This window comes from Phyllostomus hastatus, unplaced genomic scaffold (assembly GCF_019186645.2).
Source record: "Phyllostomus hastatus isolate PE091 unplaced genomic scaffold, TTU_PhHast_1.1 phas_contig_36, whole genome shotgun sequence".
NCBI classification, from domain to species: domain Eukaryota; kingdom Metazoa; phylum Chordata; class Mammalia; order Chiroptera; family Phyllostomidae; genus Phyllostomus; species Phyllostomus hastatus.
In genome coordinates, this window is record NW_025333862.1 from 4061182 (window position 1) to 4086567 (window position 25386).

The window sequence follows — 25386 nt, forward strand, 5'->3', positions numbered from 1 at the left end:
GACAGACCCCTCCCTGTTGCAGAGGCCGTCAGAGCTTGGGCCCCAGCTCCCCAGCCCCCACTGAGCCTCCATCCTCCATTCTGCACTCCCCAGGCTCTTCTGCTGCCTTGCTCTGCCTGCTGACTCTCAGAGCCCTTTCCTTTCCATCTGTCGCAGAAGCAGAATGGCCGTGACCCACTGGAGGAGGCTGGAGGTGGAGGAGGAGGAGGGAGGTTTCAATAACATGAGATTTAGTGAGTTGACCATGTTGACCATGGGCATTGGTGAAGTAACTTGTAATGTGGCTGTGGAGTGGCAAATGCACAGCCATAGCATGTGGTTTTATAAAGAATTTTAGCCCTGGCCGGTGTAGCTCAGCGGATTGAGCGCAGGCTGTGAACCAAAGCATCACAGGTTCGATTCCCAGTCAGGGCACATGCCTGGGTTGCAGGCCATGGCCCCCAGCAACCGCACATTGATGTTTCTCTCTCTCTCTATCTCCCTCCCTTCTCTCTCTAAATATAAATAAATAAAATCTTAAAAAAAAAGAATTTTAAATAGTTTCCAACTTTTAGTGACATGAAAACTCCCCTTCTATGGTCTATTAAGCAAGGGGGAAAGAATAAAAACTTGCTTATGAGCTCAGTGATGAAAAAAGAAAAAAAGATTTGGAGACGTGCCAGACTATTATCAGCGGCCTCCTGGATTGGTGGGAAATGGGTGGCTTGTTAATTTTTCTATTCTTCTTTACGTTGTAAATTTTGCAGATTTTCTACAATGAGCACACATTCCTTTTCTATTTAGAGAAAGTTTTCCTAAGAGAACAGGAACGACTGCAGCCATTCATCCGGCGTGTGTGTCCCAGGGTCTGTGGGGTGTGCAGCTCTGCTCAGTGCTGGTGAGAGTCAGGCGAGCACGAGAAGCCAAGGGAGCGGGAGTGGAGGCCTGGGGACAGAGGGCATGGAGGGATGGTGGGAAACGAAGAAGTAATAACTAAGGGAGGTCAGGGGTGGGGCAGCCCCATGACCTCCAGAACCACGCCCCGAATTCATTGGGAAGGTGCCGTGGTAGGGCCCTGGTTTGGAGACCTTTTTCTCTGCATGTGGTGTGGGTGGGCACATTGACCCCTGCCTACTTTGACCTGGTCTCCTGGTGCGGCCGGCAGGAGTAGGGCGTGCAACCTGTGAAGCCAGGGCTTTTTTGGCCCTGAGTTTGCCTTTGACTTCTCTCACATCATCTAGGACCATGAACTAGGACCTGCCCGGGTCCCATGACTCCATCATGCCAGCTGCAGTGGCCTAGCAGAGGTTGGGGTTGGTGGCAGGCAACTCAGGCTCCAGGGATGACTTTTCATGACTCTTGGGACCTCAGACAAGAGGAAGAGAAAAGCCCACGTAGTCCAGTGCTTAAAAGAAGGGACGCAAGCCAGTCTCTGGGTTCGGGTGTTCGTTACCACTCACTGGCTGTGGCCTCGGGCAGTGACTTAGCCTCCTGAAGCCTCCCTGTCCTCATTGGTGAAACACATGATGATGGCAACTGTATCGCAGGGCTGCGGAAAGAATTAAAAGAGCTAATTCCCACAGATGACTGTTAGCATATTGTGTGCTCCGCTCCTACTGTCTGGTCCGCAGGCAGATTCTGGTGCTTGACCGCTGGGGCTCCAGTCACCTCTGCCTGGGCGTGTCCGTCTCTGTAAAATGGAGATGATAGTACTATCAGCCTCGAGTGATTATTGTAAAGATCAAATAAATTAATGTATGTAAAAGTGATTCAAACGGTGCTTGGTACAAAGCTCAGTAAATGCTAGCTGTGACCAGAGGGGGTCTTGAGCTAACACACAACAGAGTGACCACCAGTTGTTGGTGGCTGGCATCTGCCAACTCATCTGATTGTCCCAAGAGTCCCATCTAATTGATTAGTGCCCATCGCTCACTCGTTAAATACTTTGAGTGTACAGTTATTTTATTATTAGCATTGTGGGCTCCAGATGTTAAAACCCCTCCCCAAATCATTCCTCATTCCCCCTCTTAGCCAGAGCCAGTTCTCTCCTTGCTTGGGGTGGTCCCGCGTCAGTTTGCCAGGGGTGTCGGTGCTGGAAGGTCAGTTCCAGGCAGACGGGGGTGCAGGCTGGCTGATCTGGGGGTTGCGTGATGAGAAGTTTAGATGGAATCAGAGAACATGATTCTGCTCTCCTCCCCTGGCTTCCCTGCCCTTTTGGAAAGGAGTCAAAGCCAAGAAAAAACGTAACCCATAAATAAAGGGACCATGAAAATAAAAAGAAAGAAGAAATCTCGCTTTTGCGGCAGGCCTGGCTGTCGATGGGGCAGATAGTGGGAGAGGAAACGGGGCCTTTGCAGAGAAAAAGAACGGAACACTTTGTTCACTGGAGGAAAGAACGCTGCCTGAGCCCAAGCGGCTGCACTGGGGTTTCCGACGAGCGAGCTTGTGGGGGCAGATGCTGGTGGTTAGGCCCACCCAGAGCTCCTGCTGTGGGAGGCGAGGCGGAGGCAGAGGCGGAAGGAGCGGACCTGCGTGGGATGCCCAGAGGTGATGTCGTTGTGCCCAGGTCCCGCCCGGGCCTCTGCTGCCGTGATCTCAGGGCTGCCGGTCACCTTGCTCCTCTGTCGTCTGCCCCAGCTGTGGAGCTTGCTGCTCGAACCGCTCGGGGAGTGCCCAGGCCTTCTCTGGACGTGTATCTTTTGCAGAGCCCTGGGTGGTGCACCCCAGGGAGGAGGAGATGAGGCTGCAGTGGACGTGCTGATCACTTGCGTGCTGACCTTCTGGTTCCAGGCTGTGCTCCTGTCGGCACTACCAGGTGGCGTTCTTGGAGACCGGCATTCACCGACTCCTTTTTCTGTGTTGTACCCCTCACCTGTCTCGGTTGCTGACCCATTTCCCCTGCCCCTGCAGTGGGTGGCTGAGGCAGGAAGAAGGAGAGGAACTAGGGGAGGAATCAGATATCTTTGTGAGCCCCCAGGGACCCCAGGATGCAGCGTGGAGGTGTGCCCACGTTGAGAGGAGGATGTGGGCTCACGGATGTGTGGAGACCAACACTTGAAGCGCCTTTAAGAAAGGTCTCCAAAACATACCACTGGCTGGGGGCTGAGTGCTGTGGCTGGCAGGGGCTCCTTGGGAGCACATTCATTCATTCATTCAACCACAGCAACACTAAGTGCCAGTCTGCTGTGTGCCAGGCACTGTGCTAAGCATTTTCTATACCGTACTGATTCTAAGAATCGGTGGTGTAAAGAGGTTCAGTCTCAAGGATTCATTGGACCTCTGTTTAGAGCAGCGTGGAATTGGGGGGCTTCTCACTTCTCCAGCCTTCACCCTCCAGTTGAGACTTATGGTGAGGATGTCCATCGAGGTGTTCCACTCTGCTGTGTGCCAGGCTCTGGCCTTGGCCTGTATGGTATAGTTTCTTCCTTACAACCACGTTATGGGGTTGTAAGGAAGTTCCATCTGTAGATAAAGAAAGGGGGAGGCTTAGACAGTGGGTTGGCTTGCCCGGGCTGCTGGTGAGAGGGTGCTGGGGTTGGGGCCAACTGCGCATGTCTCCGGGGCCTGTGTCACTGTACCATGAGACGTCATCCAGCCTGGTTCCCACGTGTCCTTTCCCCTCTGCAGTCATCCCTCTGGTCTCCACAGGGGGCGCCACAGGGGTTTCTACCCTCTTGGGCTCTGGAGGAGGGTGGGAGCTAAGGGGCTCAGGAGTTCTGCAGAGCTTTCGTGTCATCAGCCAGGACGTTGGCTTGGTGAGGTAAACAGTGGCACTGAGTACGTGGGGTTTCCTTGGCAAGGTCTGGTCCTGTCAGCCTGTCTGCTCCATGTGGAGCCTGGGCCCCTGACTCGGCGTGGGCGCCTGCTGGGGAGACTCCAGGATAATTGGGAAGAGCGACAGCATTCAGACAGCCTACGTGGGGTTGAGAGACAGGGCCAAAGAGAGGGAGACCTGCAGGTGCAGATGGAGGAGAAGGAAGAGGGTAACGTGCCCACCCGGGGGTGGGGGAGCCTTCCCCAAAGTGTGGTGGGGAGGGCTCAGGGAGCACACTTTTGTTTTTGCTTTTGGAAGACATTACATTTAACCCTCCTAATACTCTTTCAAGATAGTTATTATTTGTTTTAGAGTTGGAGAAATGGACACACCCCTTCGTTCACACAGGCAGACTGAGGTGGAGCCAGGATGGCTTCCAGCGAGGCCAGAGGGTCACGCCTTCTCGCCTGCCTCCTGGGGAGCCCGCGACATGCCGGCCTGCTCCCGGGGGCTCTGGGTGCGAGGAAGACACCTCCTTTGCTGTTTTAGGTTTCTACCTCTCTCTCTTTCTTCCCTGAACATATATTCTGTACCAGATCACAAAGTGTACTCTGTACTTTAATCACAAAGTAGGTATGGGAATCTCCATTTATACTTGAAGAAACTAAAGTTTTGATAAGTAATTCTTTCCTGTAAGTTCCCAGAGTGGCCTTGGTGTTTTTGGACTGATGATTCCTTGGCCATGACTTAAGCCTAAAACAACTAGAATCCTGCAAACTGGTGAAGACGGTGGTGGGTCTCTCTTTGCCGGTCTGGATCCTGTTATCTGGGGTAGAGGGAGAGTGAGGCCGGGGCGTCGGCGAGGCCTGGGTTCAGCTGCCACCTCTGCTGGTCTGGGGTATGAGGGGAAATGAGTGCCAAACCCCTCACTTGGTAGTGAGCCCGAGTACTCTACCACAGCATGGTTTTTTGCGGGGGGGAGGGGAGGGGTGGCCAGTGGGGCTTGCCTTCCTTTGGTCAATGTTCAAGGCTATCCCAAAAGGGAGGCCTTCAACAAGGCCAGTCAGCCCCAGCCACACCATTTCTGCTGTGTGCCAGCCCTGGGAGCTGCCTCCTAGCACTGCGGGTGGGCTGACGATGGGACGTGGGAGGGGCTGGAGATAGCATCAGGTCCTGAAGGCAGGAGGGCCCCCAGGGAAGGAATTCCTGGAGACCCCGTTTACCTCTTCTCAATTTGACCCAGGCTGATAGGGCAGGCACACGTTCCCCTGGGAACCTAAACGCTTCCAAGTCTGTTGGAAGTCCCCTCTGCCCCTTGTTTCTCTTTCTGGGCTGGGAGAAGACTCAGGTACCTCAGAGGCCCCACCAGATGGGCTGTGGATGGGAACTTCACGGCTACCGTCAGTCCCACCTTCTGCAGTCCTCCCTGCCCTTGGGCTGGGCCTCGGCCGAATCCTGGCAGCCTGTGAAGAAGTTCTTTCTGGACCTGGACTTCTGTGGTGGGGTGGAGGGGGAGGGTCGGGGGAACAGTAGGCGAAAGGACAGGAGCTTGGGAATTCAAGGAACCTCCCTTGGCTGCTGTGGGCCCCTCTACTATCCTGGCCAGCCCGGAACGGCCGAGGGGCTGGGAGTGCTGGCTGTGGCCCCTCCTGAGCTGGGCTAGACCAGACGGACACACGCCCTGGGCCTGCGGAGGCTGGAGAAGGTAAGGGGGCCTCTCAGGAAAGTGTTGTCCCAAGTCTACAGCCAGCCCAGCCCCCAGCTCAGAGTAAACACCAGAGATAGGATCGGGCGGAGCCAGGAAGGGTGGCAGGGTGCGGCCTGGGAGAAGAATGGCAGGATGTGGCACCGGGGCACCGTTCTGGGCACCCACGCCTTGGGCTATTGTTCAGGGCTGCCTGAGGCGCTCAACTCTCTGGGGCTTCGAAAGGAAGTGCCATTCCCCTGGGACTCAGGCCCTGGCCCACCCCTGCCTGCAGTGTGGCCCCCTCCCTGGCAATGCCCTGGCCACCTACTCGGGGCCAGCTTGGTTCTGGGAGCCTGCAGTGGAGGGGCTTGGAGTGTGCCCAGTGGGGAGGCACAGTCGTTGGCTCCCCCAAGGGCCTGCCTGTCTGTCCGGGCGTCTTCCTGTAGCCTGGGTCTGAGTCACCCATCACGCTCGGATGACTGGAATCTATCTCTTGTCTTTATCTGCATCTAGATATTGGTGGGGGGGGGGCATCGTTGTGGAGGGAGGGAGGGCTGAGTGTAAACTCCTTTGATTCCAGTCCAACTGGGCTCCTCGTTGGCTGATTGGGAGAGGAAGTGGCTGGTGATTTGTTTTGGGTAGAAAAGGGGGCGCTGGGAGTGGGTGGGCCATGAGCGGGTGGCTGTGAGGAGGAGAAAGGAGACCAGCACCTGTAGTGCCCTGAGCCACTGGGCCTCGGGGCAGGGAGGTGCATCTGTGCCTCGTCCCAGGCACTGGACTGGGGGCCCCAGGGCCTCTCCAGCACCAGCTCAGAGACACCAAGGGTGAGGATGGCTGGAGCCCTTTCCCCTTAAGGGCTTTCACCTGGGACAGGTGCTCAGGCGAGATAAGGCTGAGGACAAGGAAGGCAGCAGAGGGCCTGTGGGGTGGGTTCCCAAGAAAGGAAGGGAGGGGTAGAGCGAGGAGGCTGTTCCCATCTAGCTGTACTTCCCTAAAATGCCATGTGGACTCATCTCTCTGGGCCTCAGTGGAGTGTCCTGTGGTCTTGTGGCCTCTGACCAGAACCTGGAGGGGCTGCTGAGCTTAGAACCCCCTGTGGAACCATGTGGATAGTTGGAGCACGGAGCATGCTTGGTGAGGAAGTGGTAAAGGGATTTGAGGGCTATTTTTAGTCTCTGGGGAAAAGGTAACTCCAGGGAAATTTCCAACAGAGTTTTTACATTGGAAAGGTATGGAAACTGTGTGTACCTGTCCCAAGGTAAAGACAAAAGGGAATAGACTTGCTTTGCTGCTGGAGGATTTAGATCACTCACAGGAAGATCTTAGAGGCGAGGAAAAGGCAACCGAGGGTGAAAGTGTGCGGGGTGGGGGTGGGAGGTAAGCGTGGAGAGCAGCCCCCATCCGGTCATGGGGACGACGGTGGCCGTCACTTGCGGTGCATCCAGGTCTGCCGTGTGTTACGCTGCTGAGCTGTATTACACTTCTTGATCGTTGTGTGAATGTTGACTGAGCATCCACTCTGCTCCAGGCACTGTGCTAGATGCTGGGGACACCGATGATGAGCAAAAGCAGGTACTTTTCACAGTGCCCTGAGCGGGGTTGGGTGGGTTCTCAGGCTGCTGGGTGAGTCTGAAATAAGCGTGTGAAGGCAGCATTACCAACGATGACAAATACTTTGAAGGCCAACTCAGGGTGACATGAGAATGTAAAAACAGGCATATCTTACAGGGTCTGGAGTGCCAGTGGAAGGCTCATCTCTTCATACTGGTTTTTTAAATTTTCGTTTTACTAAGCAGGAAACTGGGGTTCAGAAAAGTTAAGCACTTGCTCAGATTTGCACAGCAGGTAATCGGGCAGAATTGGGTTTCAAATGTATTCAGATCTGCCTGACCCTGGAGGCTTTACTCTCGGCCACCTGGCCCTAGGAGCGTCCTGGGGTACGTAACGACTTGACGGAGCTTGCCCTGTGTTGTTCCATCTTCGTGGACACCTGTGCAGTATGGTTGTTTCACCCAGTGTATGGTTGAGGAGGCTGCCGTTCAGAGTGGTTGATTAACTTGCCCAAGGTCACACAAGCCTGCTGGTGGCAGGGCAGGAATTTGAACCCAGGTTGTTGACCCCCAAAGCCTGTGAGTGTTCCGCTCTTTTCCACTGACATCCCCCCACCCCCTGTCCCGGTGCCCTGGCTTCACAAAGGCTGCAGAGGCGAAGCCACCTGTGCACGGGGACACTCGGCTGCAGTGACAGAGCAGGGTGGTATGTCAGCTCCGCACCCTCCACCTCGTTGTTCTTTCTCTGTTTAGTTTATCACGTGCGACATTTGCTCTGCACTCAGAAATGGCTGGGATGGTTGGGGTCCTGAGGCTGGCACCCACACTTCTCTGAGAGACTTCTGTCTCTGTGAGCCTCAGACTCAGCAAGGGCAGGAAGAAGGCTCTTCTTGAGCAGGCCTGGGCGGGGGTGGGTGGGGGGCAGAGGCAGGAAGAGACGCCCAAGGACCCTCTAACCAAAAGGTGAGACCAGGAGGAGCCCATTGGGCCTGCACTGTTGCTCCTCCATCAGCAAATGGGTGCCAAAAGGACAGCCGAGAGCCAGTGCCCATGCCGGACGCTGATCCGAGTCTGTGGGAGTAAAGGGCCCTGGACTGGGCAGCAGGCTGGCAGGATTATTTGGTGGGCACTATGCCCTGGTGAACAGACCGACACCTCCCAGCCAGCTTGGCTGGTCACCAGAAGCCATTTTCTTTGTTACCAGGCTCTGGGCCAGAAGCCAGGATGAGCCCTCGGGAGCTCCAGGATGCTAGCTCCCCGACATAAGGATGATGCACAGTGCCCCACAGGGGGACTGTGCCGGGTGAGGTCTGGGTAGAAGAGGCTGTAGCAAAAGGGAGGACATGTCCCAGTGCAGCCCTGCCCCACAGAAGGAGAGTACGAGCCACACACAGCACGTGAGTTTCTAGTAGCTACACTGAGAAGGGTAAAAAGACACAAGTGAATGAATTTAACCTAACCTTTACAAAATATTGTAAATTCAATGTGCAACCAATAGCCCATTATTTACAAGCTATTTTACATTCTATTCCTTGAAAACCTAGTGTATTTCATACAGCCCATTTCCATTGGGTCTGGCCCATTACGGGTTCTCAGTAGCCCTGTGCAGCGAGTGGCTGTCCTGGGCATTGTGGTCCAGCAGTTAATTAGGACAGAGAACCACCTCTTCTGCCTGCACCTTCCGTTGGGGGATGGCCGGAAGGTCAGCGTCTGGCACTGGGGAGATAGCAGCTCAGGTCGACCGAGGCCTGGAGGCCTCAGACCTGCTCTTCCAATCCCGCGCACTGCTGCGGCGCGTCCTGGGCTGCCGTGGGAAGAAAGGCTTTGAGGTGGTGGGGGCTGGAAGGTCACAAAGTGGGGCCAGAATGGAAGAGAAATGCCCTTAGGACCCAAGTCCGGAGCAAGGAGGGGGCCTGGTGGCCTGCCGGAGCCCGGCCAGCGGAATGGTGGGTGTGGGCCGAGGTGGCGCGGAGCCGGGCGGGATCAGAAGCCCACAGGCCTGCATTGTTCGCCTGTCACACTTCCTTTGGCTTTATTGCCTTTGTCCAACACCCTATTGTCTGGTTTCCTTTTGTCCCCCTTTCAGCGCCGCTGCCTTTTATTTCCCAGCCAGCCTGGTTGTTTTCATTTCTTTTGTCTGAAGTTCCTGAGAGGAAGGTTTTATTTTCAGCGGTTTGATTAATTCACAGCTTGAGCCGAGGTTTGTTTGTTATGTAATTGCTGCCCTCAGCTTCAGGATAATACCCCTCCTCAGCTCCCCCTTCCCCCACCCGGCCCGCCTGCCTGGGCCTGGCTCTGCGCTCCTCCCTGCGCCCGGATGGGCTGAGCCACCCACTTCCTGGATGCTCTCCAGGTCCGCGTGGTGGGAGGGCACCTGAAGCCGGACCCCAAAGCCCTGGGCTGACTTTCCCAGGGCAGGGTTGCCCCTCCTCAGCCTGCAGGGCCCTGTCTGGGGTTCCATACCAGCCCCCAGGGAGCCCTGCCCTTTGAAAGTTGCCGGAGAGTCCTCCGGGCTGATCTGTAGGATGGCATCAAATTGAACACATCATATTCAGGTGTGATGCATTTTTCACGTATTTAGTGTGTTGTATGTGGCATACTATGAAGTCATTACACATTACAAGAAACGTAGTTGGACAGAGTTGATGTGACATATAAATGTAGTGTGCCTGCAGTTTAACTTAAGGGCTGTTTTACTACCTCTGATTTTTTAGCATTATACTTCCCTCATGAAAGAATTAATGCCCATATAAAAATATTTTTAAAAATTTTATTTAACAGTGCTTCTCAAACCAATATGTATCAGAATCATCTGTTACAACAGAGATTCTCGTTTGTGAGGACCCATGCCTGTCAAGCCTCCAGCACTGCTAAGGATGTACACACTCTCTCTCTCTCTCACACACACACACACACACACACACACACACACACACACACACAACCTTGGCTTTACTGGGCTGAGGAATAGCCACTTAACAATCTCTGGCTCCCTTAGGTGGACCCATCGGCCCACTAGTGCCAACATTGCAACAAGCAGAGAGCATCAAGTCTGGCCCCAATCTTCTCTAAAGCTCCCTACTTAAAAAAGGGTGGGGGGGAGAAGAATCTTTTCTAATTTTCTTTTCTTTTTAAATTTTCCAATTCACAAACTTAATCTTAGCTTCTGGTTTTTATTTTACTTTTTAAAATATTTTATTTATTTATTTATTTATTTATTATTAGAGAGAGGGGAAGGGAAGGAGAAAGAGGGAGAGAAACATCAATGTGTGGTTGCCTTTCGCACGCCCCCTACTGGGGACCTGGCCTACAACCCAGTCATGTGTCCTGACTGGGAATCGAACTGGCAACCCCCTGGTTCACAGGCTGGCAGTCAACCCACTGAGCCACACCAGCCAGGGCTCTAATTTTCCACTGTATATCCCCAGTGGGAGCTCCCATCTGTGAATGTGCCTGTCCGGGGCTGGGGACGGAGGGCAGAGTTGCTGCCCTGGGTCCCAGGACTCACCTCACTCACTCTGCCCCTCCTCCCGCAGGATGTCCATGAGGAGCCCCGGCTCTGCCCAGCTGGCTCTGGATGGCGGTGGCACCATGGTGAACTGTGCTGTCAAGTCAGAGGGGAAGAAGGAGCCCTGCCACGAGGCCCCCCAGGGCTCAGCAGCCACAGCTGAACCCCAGCCCGGAGACCCAGCCCGAACCACCCAGGATGGTGCTGACCCCCAAGCTCTAGCCCAGGTGCCCAGCACTTTCCCAGGGGCTCCTGGGTCAGTGTTCCCAGCTTGCCAGTGTCCCTACCATATCCATGTACCTCCCCTGGCCTCTTCTTTAAGCCAGGCAGGCACCCACACCCTAGCTGGGCAGAGGGGTAGACAGAAATGGTCATCCTGGGGCAAGACTTAGGTGAGTAGGGAGGGGCTGCCAAGTTCATTCAGGTCACCTGTCCAAGTGGACGTGGAGTCACTCCTACACTCAACTGACATTAACACTCACCTGTGTGACCAATCCTTATCCCAAGTACTAGTTGGAAAGATAGGATATATAGGCTTAAAGTTTGGCTTAGAGATAATCTAACAGCTTTTTCGTCTGAGTTAAGAAAACCAGTCTGATTACTGAAGCCAGAGGTAAATTGCTGTTTAGGACTGTACAGTTGCTCGTCCTCAAAATGAAGGAGCTGAGAGCTACATGAGCAGTAAGGATTCTTGCAGCTCTTAAAAATTCTGTCATTCCATGTAAGACGTGTAGAAAGGGAATATATAATTAAAAGCCAAATGAGAAAATAGAAGAGGTTCAGGGTGCTGAGCAGGGGTCCAGCCTGGAAGAGTGTCTGGGAGGGAGTTAGGAGGCTGGGTGGTTATCAAGGAAGACTTCCTGGAGGAGTAGGGCCCCAAGCTGTACCTTAAAGAATGGAGAGGAATCAGTGAGGAGAGCAGAGGGGTCAATGTCTGAAGAAGAGGGGCCCCTTGGAGTAAGTGGCCTAGCTGGGTGGTAGGTATGTACAAGGGACTAATAATTAACAGCTGGCTTTGGGCCCCCGACTGCTGTGGCAAACCTGATTCATTGACATGCATTAACTCCCTATGAGGGGTGGTGTGAGTCCATTTTCAGCAGAGGTGAGTCAGGTTCAGGGAAGTTCAGGGACTCATGTGGGTTCAAGCACCTTGTGAGTCACTGAGCCAGGTCTCCTGTCTTTCAACCCTTTATTCTTTTCAGTATATCGGGCAAAGTCAGAACAAAGGAAGGTGGGGAGGGAGGGCCCTACAGTGTAAATCTGCAGGGTGCTCAGCCACTTTTGCAGCCTGCACCCTCCCCCAGAAGTGACAGTGACATGCAGTGTGCCTTATAGGATTGCAGCTCACCGGAGAGCAATGGGTCGCCGGAGCCCAAAAAACCAGCAGGCTCTGAGGCTGCTTCTGGAAGCCAGGAGAAGCTGGACTTCAGCCGAAATTTAAAAGAAGGTAAGATGCCTGCTCTAGTTAGAGGCAGGGGTCTGGGGCAGGGGTTGGGGGGTAGGTGTTAGGACTGTGGGTCCTTATCCTTTAATCTTTAATGTCTTCTAGTCGTGCCGGCCATTGAGAAGCTGCTGTCCAGTGACTGGAAGGAGAGATTTCTGGGAAGGAACTCTGTGGAAACAAAAGATGTCAAAGGTGAAGGCCATGGGGGTGGGCAGGGGAGGGATGTCTGAACCCCTCCTTGTGCCTTCTCCCAGCCTGGCCATGCAGTCTGGGCCAACAGGGCAATCCTTGGGGCTCCTGTGCCGTCAGTGCCCTGCTGACTCCTGCCTGGCTGTGGGTCGGCATAGCCCTCAGCCAGGGACCAAGCATTAGGTCTGGCTCCTTCCCACGTAGGAGCGGCCTGGTGGGGATCAGATCCCATGGATGTGGGTGTGGGCTCTTACCGGGGACCTTTGTGACCTTGGGCATATCATTGCCACTTCCCAGAAGTAACTACAAAATGATCAGAATATTCCCTTAAATTTTTGAAAATAAATTCTAGGCTGGCAGGATCTCACTAAGTTAAATTAAAGGGCTTCTTAGTGGGTTGATTAAAGGGATCATTTCCCAGTGCAGTTGATCACACTCACAGAGGGCACTTTATTTATTTGCAAGAGAAAAGAACCAAATTGAATACATACAGGATGTATGGGAACTGCACATACATGAGAGCCAGAGACCCACGTGCATGAGAGTTCAGAGACAGACAGGGAGCCTGGGTACGTGAGACACTCTGAGCTGAGGACAAGGTGGTGCCCCTTGGGTGCTTCCCACTGTCATTGCAGGATGCTAAGAAGAGCAGATGTTTAGTGAATAAAAATTTGCCCGGTATAGGCGGATCAAAAGAGATTATTTCTGATAGTCTCTTATTATGGGCAAAGCCCCTAATTCAAGTTCTTCTAGGTAGTTAAAGGGAGGGTGAGAAGTTTCTTTTGAGCCTGACACTAAAATTGCCTTTAGCTCAAAATAATCTGCATACCACTAATCTGCATACCACTGGAGACATCTTGGGGTGGCTTGTTCTGAACCTTTGCAGTTCCCTCCTCAGAAAATACCCTGGAACTTTCACATTCCAGAAGATGGGCTGACAGACCATTCTGCATATCATTAAACCAGTCTGATCTTGAGAAGAGTTCAGTTAAATTTGTATCTCATTTCAGGAGGCAGAGGTGCCAGTGGGCTCCCAGAGTTAAGCCCATGGTGCAAACAGGTATTTAATAAGAGGCAACTGCAGAAACAAAACAAAGGTTAATGATTAAAGCAGACTGTAATCTCGGTTTCTGAGTGCCAAGGGCAGGTGAGCAAGAACTCTAGGTGCCCGGGAGAAGGGTCTTCAGACAAAGTGAAGGCAGGCAGTTGCAGTCCAGCGGGTTCTCCCGGGCTGCAGCGTGAGTGTCTTTGGCGACCCCTCTGCGGCAGGCACCATGCTTGTTCGCAGGCGAGCTGTCGTGATTTTTGTGAAGTCCACACCAGGTGGTCCCACATTGGCCTCTGTGGCCTTGGGAAAAGGGCGGTCCAGTTCTCCATGGTTCCAAGTCAGAGGGTGGGAATGTGAAAATGTCACTTTGGGGAGTGACAGCCAAATATTTAAGAAAACTGGAAGAACTCAGGATCCAGTCCAGTTTATAGGTAGAGAATTTTAAAAACTCAAAAGGCAATAAACACCACTAGAATCTAATATTATAGTTTCTACTGAAACAGATTTTCTCTCTAAAATTGCCCCCATTTTTACCAAAGATAACCAAATTAAGGCATGAAAAATAAGTCTGGTTTCGATAAACTTGGCCTGATTATTTGTGTAAGTCCAGCAAGAATAGCAACCACATAGTCTCTTTTAAATCTGCTTTGCTGGAATTTAAAAAAAAGTTAAAGATTCCATTTATTTATTTTTAGAGAGAGGGGAAGAGAGGGAGAGAAACAGCGGTGTACAAGAGTTACATCAATCGGTTGCCTCTCGAGTGCCCCCAACTGGGGACCTGGCCCACAGCCCAAGTATGTGCCTTGACTGGGAATCAGACTGGCAACCTTCTGGTTTGCAGGCCAGCTCTCCATGCACTGAGCCACACCAGCCAGGGTGCTGCTGGAATTTTTCATAAGGAATCTTCAAATTGAATTTGATAAGGCCTCTCAAGGCCCGAGACACTAAAGCAAGGACTTAACCATCAGACACTGCCTGTATAGTTAGTGCCTTTAGGTTTGGGTGACTTCCTCTCTTCTGGGGTTTCTACACTTGCCAAGAAGTGACATTCTTTTACTCACATGGTAATGCTGCTGGGAACCCTATAAGCAAGGTGCCAGCCCTGTATTTCCAAAGGTGTTTATTGGCTTCCATAAGTTATGTCAACCATAATTCCTTAAAGCTGTCTGTTCCTATCTGAGCCTATGCATCTCACTCAGATATGACATTTCCATGAAAGCCTTATGATAAAGCCAGTTCCCAGTTGCGCCCTGTTGTAAAGGGAAGGGATTCTTACTGAACTTACGTAAATACCATGTTGCCATAAAATAATAATACTTATTAAGAGTTTTCAAATTCTGGAGGAGTCAGGTAGGGAGAAATATATCACTGTTTCAGTATTGCTTACAAAGGTATAATTTACCAATTGCTAAGTCATAAGTAGTTTAAGAGAAACAAATTTCCTCTTCTCTGGAAAACAACAGCTTTAAAAAAAATCAGTAATCTCAAACAAAAAAGTCGTAAAATCAGTTCGTTCATTTCTGTGTAGTTAAACTTGTTCTGCTTGAATCTGGTTTTGCCACCAGTTCTCTTGACCTTGCCTGATGGCGGAGGGTGATAGAGTCAGTGAGAATTCCAAGTTTGCAAGGCCGTCCTTCAAGGTTCATGTGATTTGCTCAGGGAAGTGGGTGTCTCCACCACAGAGGGCACTTTAAAATAATGCAGATGTCAAGGCTCCACCCCCATCTACTGAATGAGAACCCCAGAGGGTGGGGGCCTGGGCATCTGTTTTCCAAAGGCTTCCTGAGTAATTCTGATGCAAATCATCTGTGGCCTGGCATTTTCTACATCTGACATTAGCTAAATCGGAGGGAAGGGAAGCACTAACAATGGTTGGTTGAGGACCGTGTGCCAGTTTCTGGACTAAAAGTTTGACATTCACCGCCCCTTTAACCCTTACGGCAACCCCTTGAAGAGATGATTAGTGTGCTTATTTGTAGAATAAGAAATCTCAAGTGCAGAGAAGTTGGTGACTTGCCCAAGAGCTCACAGGCGGGACGGGTTGAAAGGGGGATTTGACCCCAATCTCTCTTGCTCCAAAACCTGAGCATGTGCTGCTTGCTGGGCCGCTCCTGTGGGATGGTTATGCACCCCGACTCACGTGCCCTGGGCACGTGAGGACATCCAAGGGGTGGGTGGGCTGAGATGCCCCACCGCCAGCATTTTCAGTGGCTGGTGGTAGCATGTCCAGGACAGCTAGTTGCCAGATAGCAAGATGAAGGGCCCTTCCAGGACAAGGCTCAAGTGTCCTTCATCTCTGTGGCTCAGCCCCTAACAGGCCTGGGTCAGAGCAATTGATCGGTAAATAGCAGAAGATGGATGGCTAGATAGATGACTAAACAAAAATTCTTGGTGGTGGTAATTTCACTCTGAGCAGGGACCCAGGAGAGCCTGGCAGAGAAGGAGCTCCAGCTTCTGGTCATGATCCATCAGCTGTCCACCTTGCGGGACCAGCTTCTGACGGCCCACTCAGAGCAGAAGAACATGGCGGCCATGCTCTTTGAGAAGCAGCAGCAGCAGATGGAGCTGGCCCGGCAGCAGCAGGAACAGGTAGGCCCAGCTTGGCAGCTGGCTTTCTTTCAGGGACGTGGTCTCTCAGGGCCTACAGGGAGCACCTTTGGGGGCAGCCCAGCCATTACAGGCTGAAGCCTGGGGCAGGTGGAGAGGGCGCTCTTAGGGGAGGGACCATGGGCCCGCCTGAAAGATTCCCACTTCTGGCTATTCATAAGCCTTATGGGGGCCAGGGGCTGGAGGGATGCTGAAGGGTCCTGCCCAGTTCCATCCCTGAGGGAAGGTTGAGCTCCCAGCAAAAGGAGGATAAATTCTGAAGGTTGGCTGTTGTGCTTCTTGCCCCACTCAGTTCTCCTCCATGTTTGCACTCTCAGAAGGCAGGGTGTGTGGCTGGGGCCCAGAAGACTCTGGGAGGTGGGGCCTGGGGGCCTAAGCCCATGCCACCTTTGCCTACTCTTTCCTCTGCCAGATTGCTAAGCAGCAGCAACAGCTAATTCAGCAGCAGCACAAAATCAACCTCCTTCAGCAGCAGATCCAGGTGATAAGAGGGGGAGGGCTGGGCGATGGGAGAGCTGGAGGCTCAGGGGTTGATACCTGCCCAGAGAGGTGCTGAGGACAGGGAGGGACAGGCAGAATCACTCAGGCATGGCCCCAAGGAGGGGGTCTTTCCTGTTCCGTTCCCCTCTCCTGTCTTCTTCCCCTATTTCAAGGAAATGGGTCCCAAAATGCCTTCCTCCCCAGCTGGGACCCAAGGGCAGGCAGATGGGGGCCCCTGGAGGTGGTATGGGGTCAGACACATCCTTTGGAAGACTGTCCCTGATCTGAGCTCTGTGCCTCTCATCCCCGGGTCCACCCTCTGTCTGGGGCTGGCTACAGCTGGGTAGCCATTTGGGCGTCTGGGGACTCACACAGGGTTTCTTTGCTCTCAGCAGGTCAACATGCCTTATGTCATGATCCCGGCCTTCCCCCCAAGCCACCAACCTCTACCTGTCACCCCTGACTCCCAGCTGGCTTTGCCCATTCAGCCAATCCCTTGCAAACCAGGTGAGCATGCGACAGGTGGTCCTGAGGTGATTACGGAAAGGAGCCCGGAGCCACGCTCATCCATCGTTGTGCAGGGTAGCCCTTCCGGGCCTTGCTCTGGGGTCTGTCCAGTGGAAGAATGGTCCCCCGTGTCTGGATGTCACTGGGAGAATCAGAAACAGTGCGTTGGAAACCATAAAGCGCTTTCCACATTTAGCCATCCTGGGTCTCTCCTCCCTGGTTCTGGTATAGTTACTGTGCCGGAATATTAACGTTTTGAACATTAACTGAGATTTGTGTCTCCCAAATTCACACTTCTGTTCATGCCCCGACCGTGACAACTCTTGCCCTCTGCCCTGTCACTGAAACTCAGTGACCACAAATGAGCACCGACCACATGTCAGACGCTGTGTGGTTGCAGGATGACTGGCAGGGTGATAAAATGTGAACTTTGAGCTCAGGAATTTACAGTCTAGGGAGGGAGGAAGAAGGCTGCCAGCAACTGGGGAATGTAGAAAGGTCTGCTGAGGAGGCGGCGCTTGACTGGGTCCTGGGAGAGTGCACTGGTGAGGTGGAGCTGGGAGCTGAGGGCAGAGGGCACCAGAAAGACAGTGCAGGCAGAGGCCCTGGGACCTGAGACAGTCACTGTCGAGGAGAGTGCGTGACAGGGTAGTGGGGACCAGGCATGGACTTTGGGCTTTATTCTGTGGAATGTGGGCGTGCTTGAGCCCTTGAACAGAGGGTGTGCTGTGACATGGCCGTAGGTGATGGGGAATGGAGAGCAGGCCAACACAAGGCAGAACTGGGCAGGTGTCTGTTGAGGTGATTCTAGAAATAGAAGGTGACAGCCGGAGTGAGGGTAGTGACAGTAGGTTGGAGGCAGAGGTAGAATTATTAGGCCACAGTCATTGATTTTTTGAAGGGTCATGGGGACAGGGCAGAAACTGTGATGGCCCCAGGACGGGGGTAGCTTCTAAGTCAGCTCCTCTGGCCCACCCTCCCTGTTCCATGGGAGAAAGAAGGCAGGGGAAGTCCAGTGGGGTGGTGAGTTCCTACAGTTCCACCATCAAGCCTGTAGGCCGTGGGCAACGTCATTGGTTGCCCCACTGACTCTGTTCACCTTGAGGGAAGATTCCAGTGGAAAGCAGGAGGACAGGGCAACAGCACGAAACCATTGCAGTTCTAGGTGAACATGGAGCCAGAGGCACAGGGGTGAGGAGAGCAGGGGCCTGGTCAGGGAGGGGACGCATACTTTCTGGACCAGGGAGGCAGGAAATAAGCTGTGGAAGACCTGGACTGGCCAGGCTGCCACTTGCTTCGTTTGATCCAAGATTCTAGTAAGGAGGGGGCCTGCAGGCTGCCAGATGCCCCTTCCTGTAGCTGAGTGAGCAGTCCCAGCTCACAGGCCTTGGACGGCGCCCCATTGCCTATAGCATGGAGTCCAGACTCCAGAGCTCAGCCTTCTCATGCCTCTGAGCCCACCTTGCCTGTCCTGTGCCAGTCTCCTTTCCCACACCTGGCTTTCACACCCCGCCACTACGTATGTCCTGGCTGCGGGCGTGAGCTCATGTCTCAGCTGCCCACGAGAAGCCCGTGCCAGTCCCTCCATCCGGAACGAAGTTCTCTCACATACACTCCATCTCATGAGCCCGTGTTCCATGGGCTCCGTGGTTAGTGATTTGTATACATAGCTGCATCTCCATCTGAACTGTCAACTCCTGGACTCTGGGCCTGGTTGAAGAAACTGAGATAGACGAGGAAGAAGAGAGACTGCCATGCAGAGGGGAGAGCACAAATTGTGGAGTGTGGAGGACCCGGGTTCAAACATCAGCACTCCCAATGATGAACTTGTGGGCAACTCGAACTCCTCTAGGTCTCAGTTTCTTTATTTGTAAGATGGAATCAGGTATTGAGCACCTATTATATACCACACAGTGAGGATTATTGCGAGAGAATGCACTGGAGACAGGGTACACAGAAGGTAGCTGCTTTTGTACCCTGCACGTAGTAGGTACAAGTATTGGTAGTGAACATGGTATTTCTGTTCTCATTTCACCTGGGTTTGGGACTCCAGGCTCAGTGGGTTGTGAAGGGCAGGACAGGGGATGATGCCTGCTGGCGTACAGGGCAGTGGCGGGGAGGGCTCTGAGGTCCTGGCAGCACTCTGGGGCCAGGGTGAGCTGTGACGGGAAGCAGGCTGGGCCAGCTCCAGGCCTCTGTCCACTTTGTGCTGCTGGGGCTCACCAAGCAGGGTATCTGCTGTTCTGTGCTCATCCAGGCCTTTTCTCCTTGCCGTCTTTTCCACAGTGGAGTATCCGCTGCAACTGCTGCACAGCCCCCCTGCCCCAACCGTGAAGAGGCCTGGGGCCATGGCCGCCCACCATCCCCTGCAGGTACTGTGCCGTCTGCTCCCTAGCTGGGCTAGCTGGCTGCCACTTTGTCTCTCCTGGGTATGCTTCTCCCTCCTGTCTCTCCCTCTCTGGGGATCTACGTTAGTGTCTCTCATCCACTGCCTCTGGGTCTGCCCTAGGAGCCCTCCCAGCCCCTGAACCTCACAGCCAAGCCCAAGGCCCCCGAGCTGCCCAACACCTCCAGCTCCCCCAGCCTGAAGATGAGCAGCTGCGGGCCCCGCCCCCCCAGCCATGGGACTGCCACAAGGGACCTGCAGTCCAGCCCCCCCAGCCTGCCTTTGGGTAAGCTTTCTCCCTGCTTCACCTTTCCCTTAGCCCTCTCTAGGGGAGTCAAGAGTGCATGATATGACCTTGGGAATGACCCTTTCCCTCGGTAGGTTAGACTTGCTCTAGTCAGCCCCTTGTAGTTTCAGCATTCGATGTCTCAGAAGGCGCCCTTCTCTGCCCCACCATATCTGTCTGGGCACCCCAGCCTCTGGTGGTTCGGGCCGCTGGGTTGCACAGTCTCAGGGCCCGCTACCCTTTTTCTAGTCTGCTGGCACGACAGGCAGGGTGAATGGTGCTCCCTTGAGAATGTGCAGTGTGACGGCCCTGGGAAGGGACAGGAGGGAGCACCAGAGGGGCGGGGCATGAACTGGGGTGACCCCTCAGCTCCCTTCTGTGTGCCTTCTCCTCCTCTCGTAGGCTTCCTTGGTGAAGGGGACGCTGTCACCAAGGCCATCCAGGATGCTCGACAGCTGCTGCACAGCCACAGCGGGGCCTTGGAAAACTCCCCCAACGTGCCCTTCCGTAAGGTATGGGCCCCCTTCCCTGCACCTGGGAGCAGGGGACAGATGGTGGGGGTAGAAGACAGAGTGTGAGGTGACCAAGGAGGCGGGGGGCGGGGAAGGAAGTGAGGACACAGAGAGGCTGATGTACAGGTTGCCCCGTCAGTCCCAGGACCTTGTCAGCCTGGACACGTCCCCAGTCAAGGAGCAGCTGGAGGAGCGCTGTGTGCACCCACTGGAGGAAGCCATGCTGGGCTGTGATGTGGACGGTGAGGCGCAGGGCACTGGGCTGATGGGCAGGAGGGCCACCTCTGCTTCCCACCAGGGCCAGGTTGGGCACGTCATGTCTGTTTCCTGTCCCTTCTCTCCCTTTGTCTGTGGAGTCCCTGTAGTATCTGTCTCTGGGTCCCTGGGTGCTGTGGGAGTCCTCCAGCACTCCCTAGTGGTCAGTGTGGGGTGTTTCTTTCTGCTGGCCCTGGAGGACCGTCTTACCCTACACCAGCTGCCCTGCTGACTCCACCCCTGTCCCCCAGGCTCCCGCCACTTCCCTGAGTCCCGGAATAGCAGCCACATCAAGAGACCCATGAATGCCTTCATGGTGTGGGCCAAAGATGAGCGGAGGAAGATCCTCCAAGCCTTCCCGGACATGCACAACTCCAGCATCAGCAAGATCCTCGGTAAGGGCCATTGGGTCAGGCCTGTGGGAGCTCTGGAGCTCCAGGAACCGTTGTCCGGCAGGACATGGTTGAGGAGCCAGCTGGGTCTGTTTGGGGCTTGCTTGATAGTCCCCACTGTGTTGAACTCTGGTAGAATCTGATGGGGTGTGGGAGTCAGGCAGGATGTGGGGCAGCTGAGTCCCAGGGTCTTGTACCATTGTCTGGCTCTTTTGCCAGCAGCTGCACCTGAACTTAAGGAGTGTGCGTGTGTTCATACATGTACCTGTGAGAGAGAGCATCTCCTCCCATCTCTGCCTAACTAACCTGTTCTACTGACAAGGAAATAGGAGATACTCGTGGTTTGGGGCTGCAGTAGAGAGGTTTTTCAATGAGGTGCCCTGATTGGAGGGTGGGATGGAGGGTAGGGCAGGTGGGGCTGGAAGAGGGCAGTTGTTCTCAAGACCAGGACTCCTCTGATGTCTGTGCATGCCTCTTATGGGCACAGATATTTTGTCCTGAGCAGGAAGCCCCTTTTATCAGTGGGCTTCAGTAGCTGGTCTTTTGTTTAAGCAAATAATGCAGAGCAGAGGCCTCCCAGCAGTTGTGGGTGTATCTTGTGCTGGGAAGTATCTTAAGCTGGCGGTTGGATGTCTATGTACATGCCAACTTCATTGTATCATTTGCTTAACACCCAAGGAGCATCCACACTGGGCCAGGTTCTTGCTGGGTGCTTACACACATATGTGGGAACCCAGACCTTCTTGGCTCCTCCAGGGCCTGCAGGGGGTTGGGGTGGTTGGCAGAGCTAACCTAGATAAGCTAGTGCTGATTGCCTGCCCCTGGGGGCTGGGCCAGGCTCCCGTTGGAAGTCCATGACCAACCAGGAGAAGCAGCCCTACTACGAGGAACAGGCAAGGCTGAGCCGGCAGCACCTGGAGAAGTACCCCGACTACAAGTACAAGCCACGGCCCAAGCGCACTTGCATCGTGGAGGGCAAGCGGCTACGCGTAGGCGAGTACAAGGCCCTGATGAGGACCCGACGCCAGGATGCCCGCCAGAACTACATGACCCCGTGAGCAGGCCCTCCCCAGGCTGCTGAGACTCTGCACGTGTGCGAGAGGCTGGGTGTTAATGTATGGCTCGCTTGTGTGTGTGACTGCGGGACTGCTGTGCCTGTGTGTCTGTTGGCTGTGTGTGAGTGCAGGTGTGTGCGTGAGCATTATCTCTGTGTGGCTGGGCCTCCATCTATAACTGCAGGGGTGACTGTGTGGTCGGTACCTAGTGTCTCAGGATATAAGCTTGTGACAGTGAGTTGGAGGGCTGCTGTGTACCTGGAGAAATGTGCCTGTGGATTCCTTTTCTGACAAACTCAGTAAAAATTCAGGGGTTCCCCCTGCAAAACCAAGTTGTTCATCATACAGAAGATTCCTGACTTGACAAAAGCATTTAAATATACAATTTGCAAAAGTGGGATTCACACACATCCTCCAGGAATATCTTTGAAGACGTGTGTGCAGGCTGTAGCTGACAAGGAATGTGGGTGTCAGAGAGCAGCCCAGGGGCGCAGAGTGTGTGTCTCGAGCCAAAAGGGGGTGAGGTGAGAGGGCTCGGCCTGAGGAGGCCTGGACGGGAGTTGGGTGGGGGTGGGGGTGAAGTTGCTTCTGTAACCCGCCTCTTGTCTACCCCGAAGCCCGCAGGCGGGCCAGGTGCAGATGAGCTCCCCAGATGTCCTGTACCCTCGGGTGGCACAGACCGTGGTGGAGCACTATGTGCCCCGAAGCCTGGACCCCAACATGCCCGTCATCGTGAACACCTGCAGCCTCAGGGAGGAGGCCGAGTCCACGGAGGACAGGCACTCGGTGGCTGATGGCGAGATGTACCGGTACAGCGAGGACGAGGACTCGGAGGGCGAGGAGAAGAGCGATGGGGAGTTGGTGGTGCTCACGGACTGATCTCCTGGAGAAGACCTGGCCCCGAGCCGAGGGGTGCAGCCAGCCCACTGGGACTGTGTTGGTACTTGGACTTCGGTGTGCCAGGAGATGGCACAGCTACGTACTTGTAGATACAGGCCCCCTCCCCACCACACCTACAGGCACACCTGAAGAGCTGTTGGCATAAGTGGGCAGGGCCTGCACGGCGGTGACAGCTGAGCTGGCTGAGTTCCTTGGTCCTTGGGGCTCATAGCAGGGGGATACTGTATGACCCTCCCCTACTGCAGGTCTACCCTCCCCGGGCGTATGGCAGCTCCACACCTGTCTCCCTGGAGCACACGCTTTGTTTCCACCCTTGTCCTGGCTGGACCAGCCACCATGGGACCAGCACCCCCAAACCCCCCACACCCTGTCTACATCCACACATTGCTCCTCCATCACCAGGATCACTTTGCACTTTGTGCAAAAAGATCTGGCTGTCCCTCTGTTTTTATCTTCTGCGAAACCTGTTGTGCCTCTGGCTGCTGTTGCGTGTGCACTCGTGTGCTTGTTTCTTCTCTTGTTGGTTGCATATTTATTGCGTGCCCACTGTGTGCCAGGTGCTGTTGCTGACCTCCTGTGGGTGTGTCTCTTGATGCCACTCTTGCTTCTCTGGGGGCCTCATCTGTGTTCTCTGTCCCCATATTGCTACCTCTTTGTCAGTCTGGGTGTCTCAGGTTCTGTGTGTCCTTCTCTCTCTGCAGGGCCGTGTTTGTGTCTTTCCCTTCCTTGGCCTCTGACTGTGCCCGCTGGCCACTCTGGGTCTCTGAAGGCCCCCGGGCCACCCTGACCTCCCCTGCCCACCTCTTCACCCCCTCCCTGACTCTTGCTGGTGGGTTCCCACAGAGCCATTTTTAGCTCTGAGCAGCATGGGAATGTGCTCAGCCTCCCCGGAGCTCCGCCTGGTGCCCCAGACCCCGGTCCCGATCTGGGGGCCAGGAGTGGGAGCAGGAGCACTGGCAGTGCCCCCTTCCTGCTGGCGCCGGAAGCCCTGGAGAGCAGGCTCCCGTGGCAGCTGGTCTCCATTCCTCTGAGCAGGGTGTCGGGGCGGGGTGGGAGTGGGGGGGCCCACTGAGAATGGGGACAAGGCCCATTCTCCATCCCTGCCCACCCACCTCTCACACAGCTTTGCCCTCACCTGCCTGTCCCTCCAGCTACACTGGGGGACATGCCTCTGTTCCCGACCAGTTTCACCAGTTACTTCCTTAGGAAAATGAAACCCCGTTGGCATGACTCCAAAGATCCAGGTGGGTCAGAGTGGGAAGGGAACCCCAAGTCCCACAGGGACGGATGTGGAGTCTGCCTACGCCCCACCATCTCCCCAAAGCCCAACTTCTCTCCAGGCTGTTTCTTTTTTTATGACTGTAAACATAGTGCTTTATTTTGTTAATAATAAGATAATGATGAGTAACTTAACCAGCACATTTCTCCTGTTTACACTTGGGAAGTTTTTTGTTTTCTGTTGGTATAATAAAAACCAACCATTTCAGAGTTTGGCCCTTGCGTGGGGAAGTGGGGGCAGGCTCAAGTCAAGCAGTCCTGTGTGTGCCACCAGCCCAGGCATCACTGCTGGCAGCCCCATGCTGGCAGCCCGAGGAAGCTTCAGGCCTGTGACCCAGGAGGAATATCTGAAGCAAGCAAGGGAGGTTCTGACCCACCTCCCACACTCCTCTCCCCACCCCTGGCCCCAGAGCCCAGAGCGCACACTCTGAATGAGTGAGATACTGCCCTTTCCTTGAGGTGAGCCAGAGCCCGCCCTCGAAAGCTGTCCGCACAGGCCCTGAGAAAGAATGCAGTGGTGAAAGTGCTGTCATGAGTCAGGAAGTTTGGGTTCTTCCCAGATCTAGCCACATGGCTTTGTGCATGTGTGTGTTGGGAGTGGAGGCGTCAGAACTCCCCTCGGACCTCACTGTCTTTGTCCCAAAACAAGGAGGTTAAGCCTTATCCGTGGTCCTTCTTTTGGAGAAGCCCTTTGAAAATCTAATGAAAACCATGGACCCTCCCTCATCCCGGAAAAATGCTCACATGGACACCCCAAACTCCTCTTGCATATAAGCTCCTAAGACACTGATTAATGAGCAGGGCCTCTGGTATGTTTCAGGGCTGTATCTGTGACCTTTAGCTTTTTTTTTAATCGAGGCTATGTTTATTGATTTGAGAGAGAAACAGTGACGTGAGAGAAAAGCATCGATCAGTTGCTTCCCATACATGCCTCAACTGGGAATCGAACCCACAGCCTTTTGGTGCATGGGACAATGTTCCAACCAATGGAGCCACCTGGCCAGGGCTGTGCCCTTATGCTTTGAGGATTTCAAAGAGCTTTATATTGCACTAGGGGAAATAATAGTCTATTAGACTTGGAATGGCTAGGTAAGAGATTTAAATTCAAGATACATACTAACAGGGATCAGTAAAAAGACTTAACTCCTGTGGTTAAAAAATTTATCCTGTTAATATGGAACTGGCAGCAAAGCTGAATTCCCAATTCTTGGGAAAGATCTGGGTTGGAGTAATAGAGGCACGTGTTCACAAAAAGGTGATGAGCCAGTGTACACCACACAGTCCTGGCCCCTAAACAGAAAAGGCTGTTGTCACACTGAAGGGACCCAAAGACAGGTACCCCGCACAGATGAGGACTGGAGGGGCCATGTGTCAGAGGCGTGGCCGAGAGGGTCAGGGATGGTTAGCCCTGAAAAGAGGAGGCTGAGGCAGGGCGCCCTGCTTTCTTCAGAGGAGGGCAAACACAGTCTGCCGGTTAGGAGGTAGAACTGGCTTCTTGATGCTTTTCAAGGGTCATTTTTTGGCTTAACAAAAACAACTTTTGACAAAAACGTTCAAAGTGGTAGTGAA

The 25386-nt window shown here is 53.9% G+C and overlaps 1 protein-coding gene across 5 annotated transcripts in view; it reads left to right on the top strand.

The window, feature by feature from the left end:
* SOX13 (SRY-box transcription factor 13) overlaps positions 1-24027 on the top strand; it is a 45684-nt gene extending 21657 nt beyond the window's left edge. For 2 of the 5 annotated variants that reach the window (XM_045841517.1, XM_045841515.1), the window contains exons 2-14: positions 10507-10705; positions 11814-11925; positions 12028-12114; positions 15576-15748; positions 16179-16247; positions 16639-16753; positions 19040-19125; positions 19263-19425; positions 19828-19937; positions 20077-20179; positions 20444-20587; positions 21422-21638; positions 22257-24027. In XM_045841517.1, the coding sequence (XP_045697473.1) occupies positions 10508-10705; positions 11814-11925; positions 12028-12114; positions 15576-15748; positions 16179-16247; positions 16639-16753; positions 19040-19125; positions 19263-19425; positions 19828-19937; positions 20077-20179; positions 20444-20587; positions 21422-21638; positions 22257-22518 (1839 nt within the window). In that variant the 5' untranslated portion in view covers position 10507 and the 3' untranslated portion in view covers positions 22519-24027. Of the gene's footprint in view, positions 1-7625; positions 7677-10506; positions 10706-11813; positions 11926-12027; positions 12115-15575; positions 15749-16178; positions 16248-16638; positions 16754-19039; positions 19126-19262; positions 19426-19827; positions 19938-20076; positions 20180-20443; positions 20588-21421; positions 21639-22256 lie in introns of those variants that run through there. The other 3 variants (XM_045841519.1, XM_045841520.1, XM_045841516.1) reach the window with 3 other exon arrangements.
* Positions 24028-25386: the final 1359 nt, after the last annotated feature.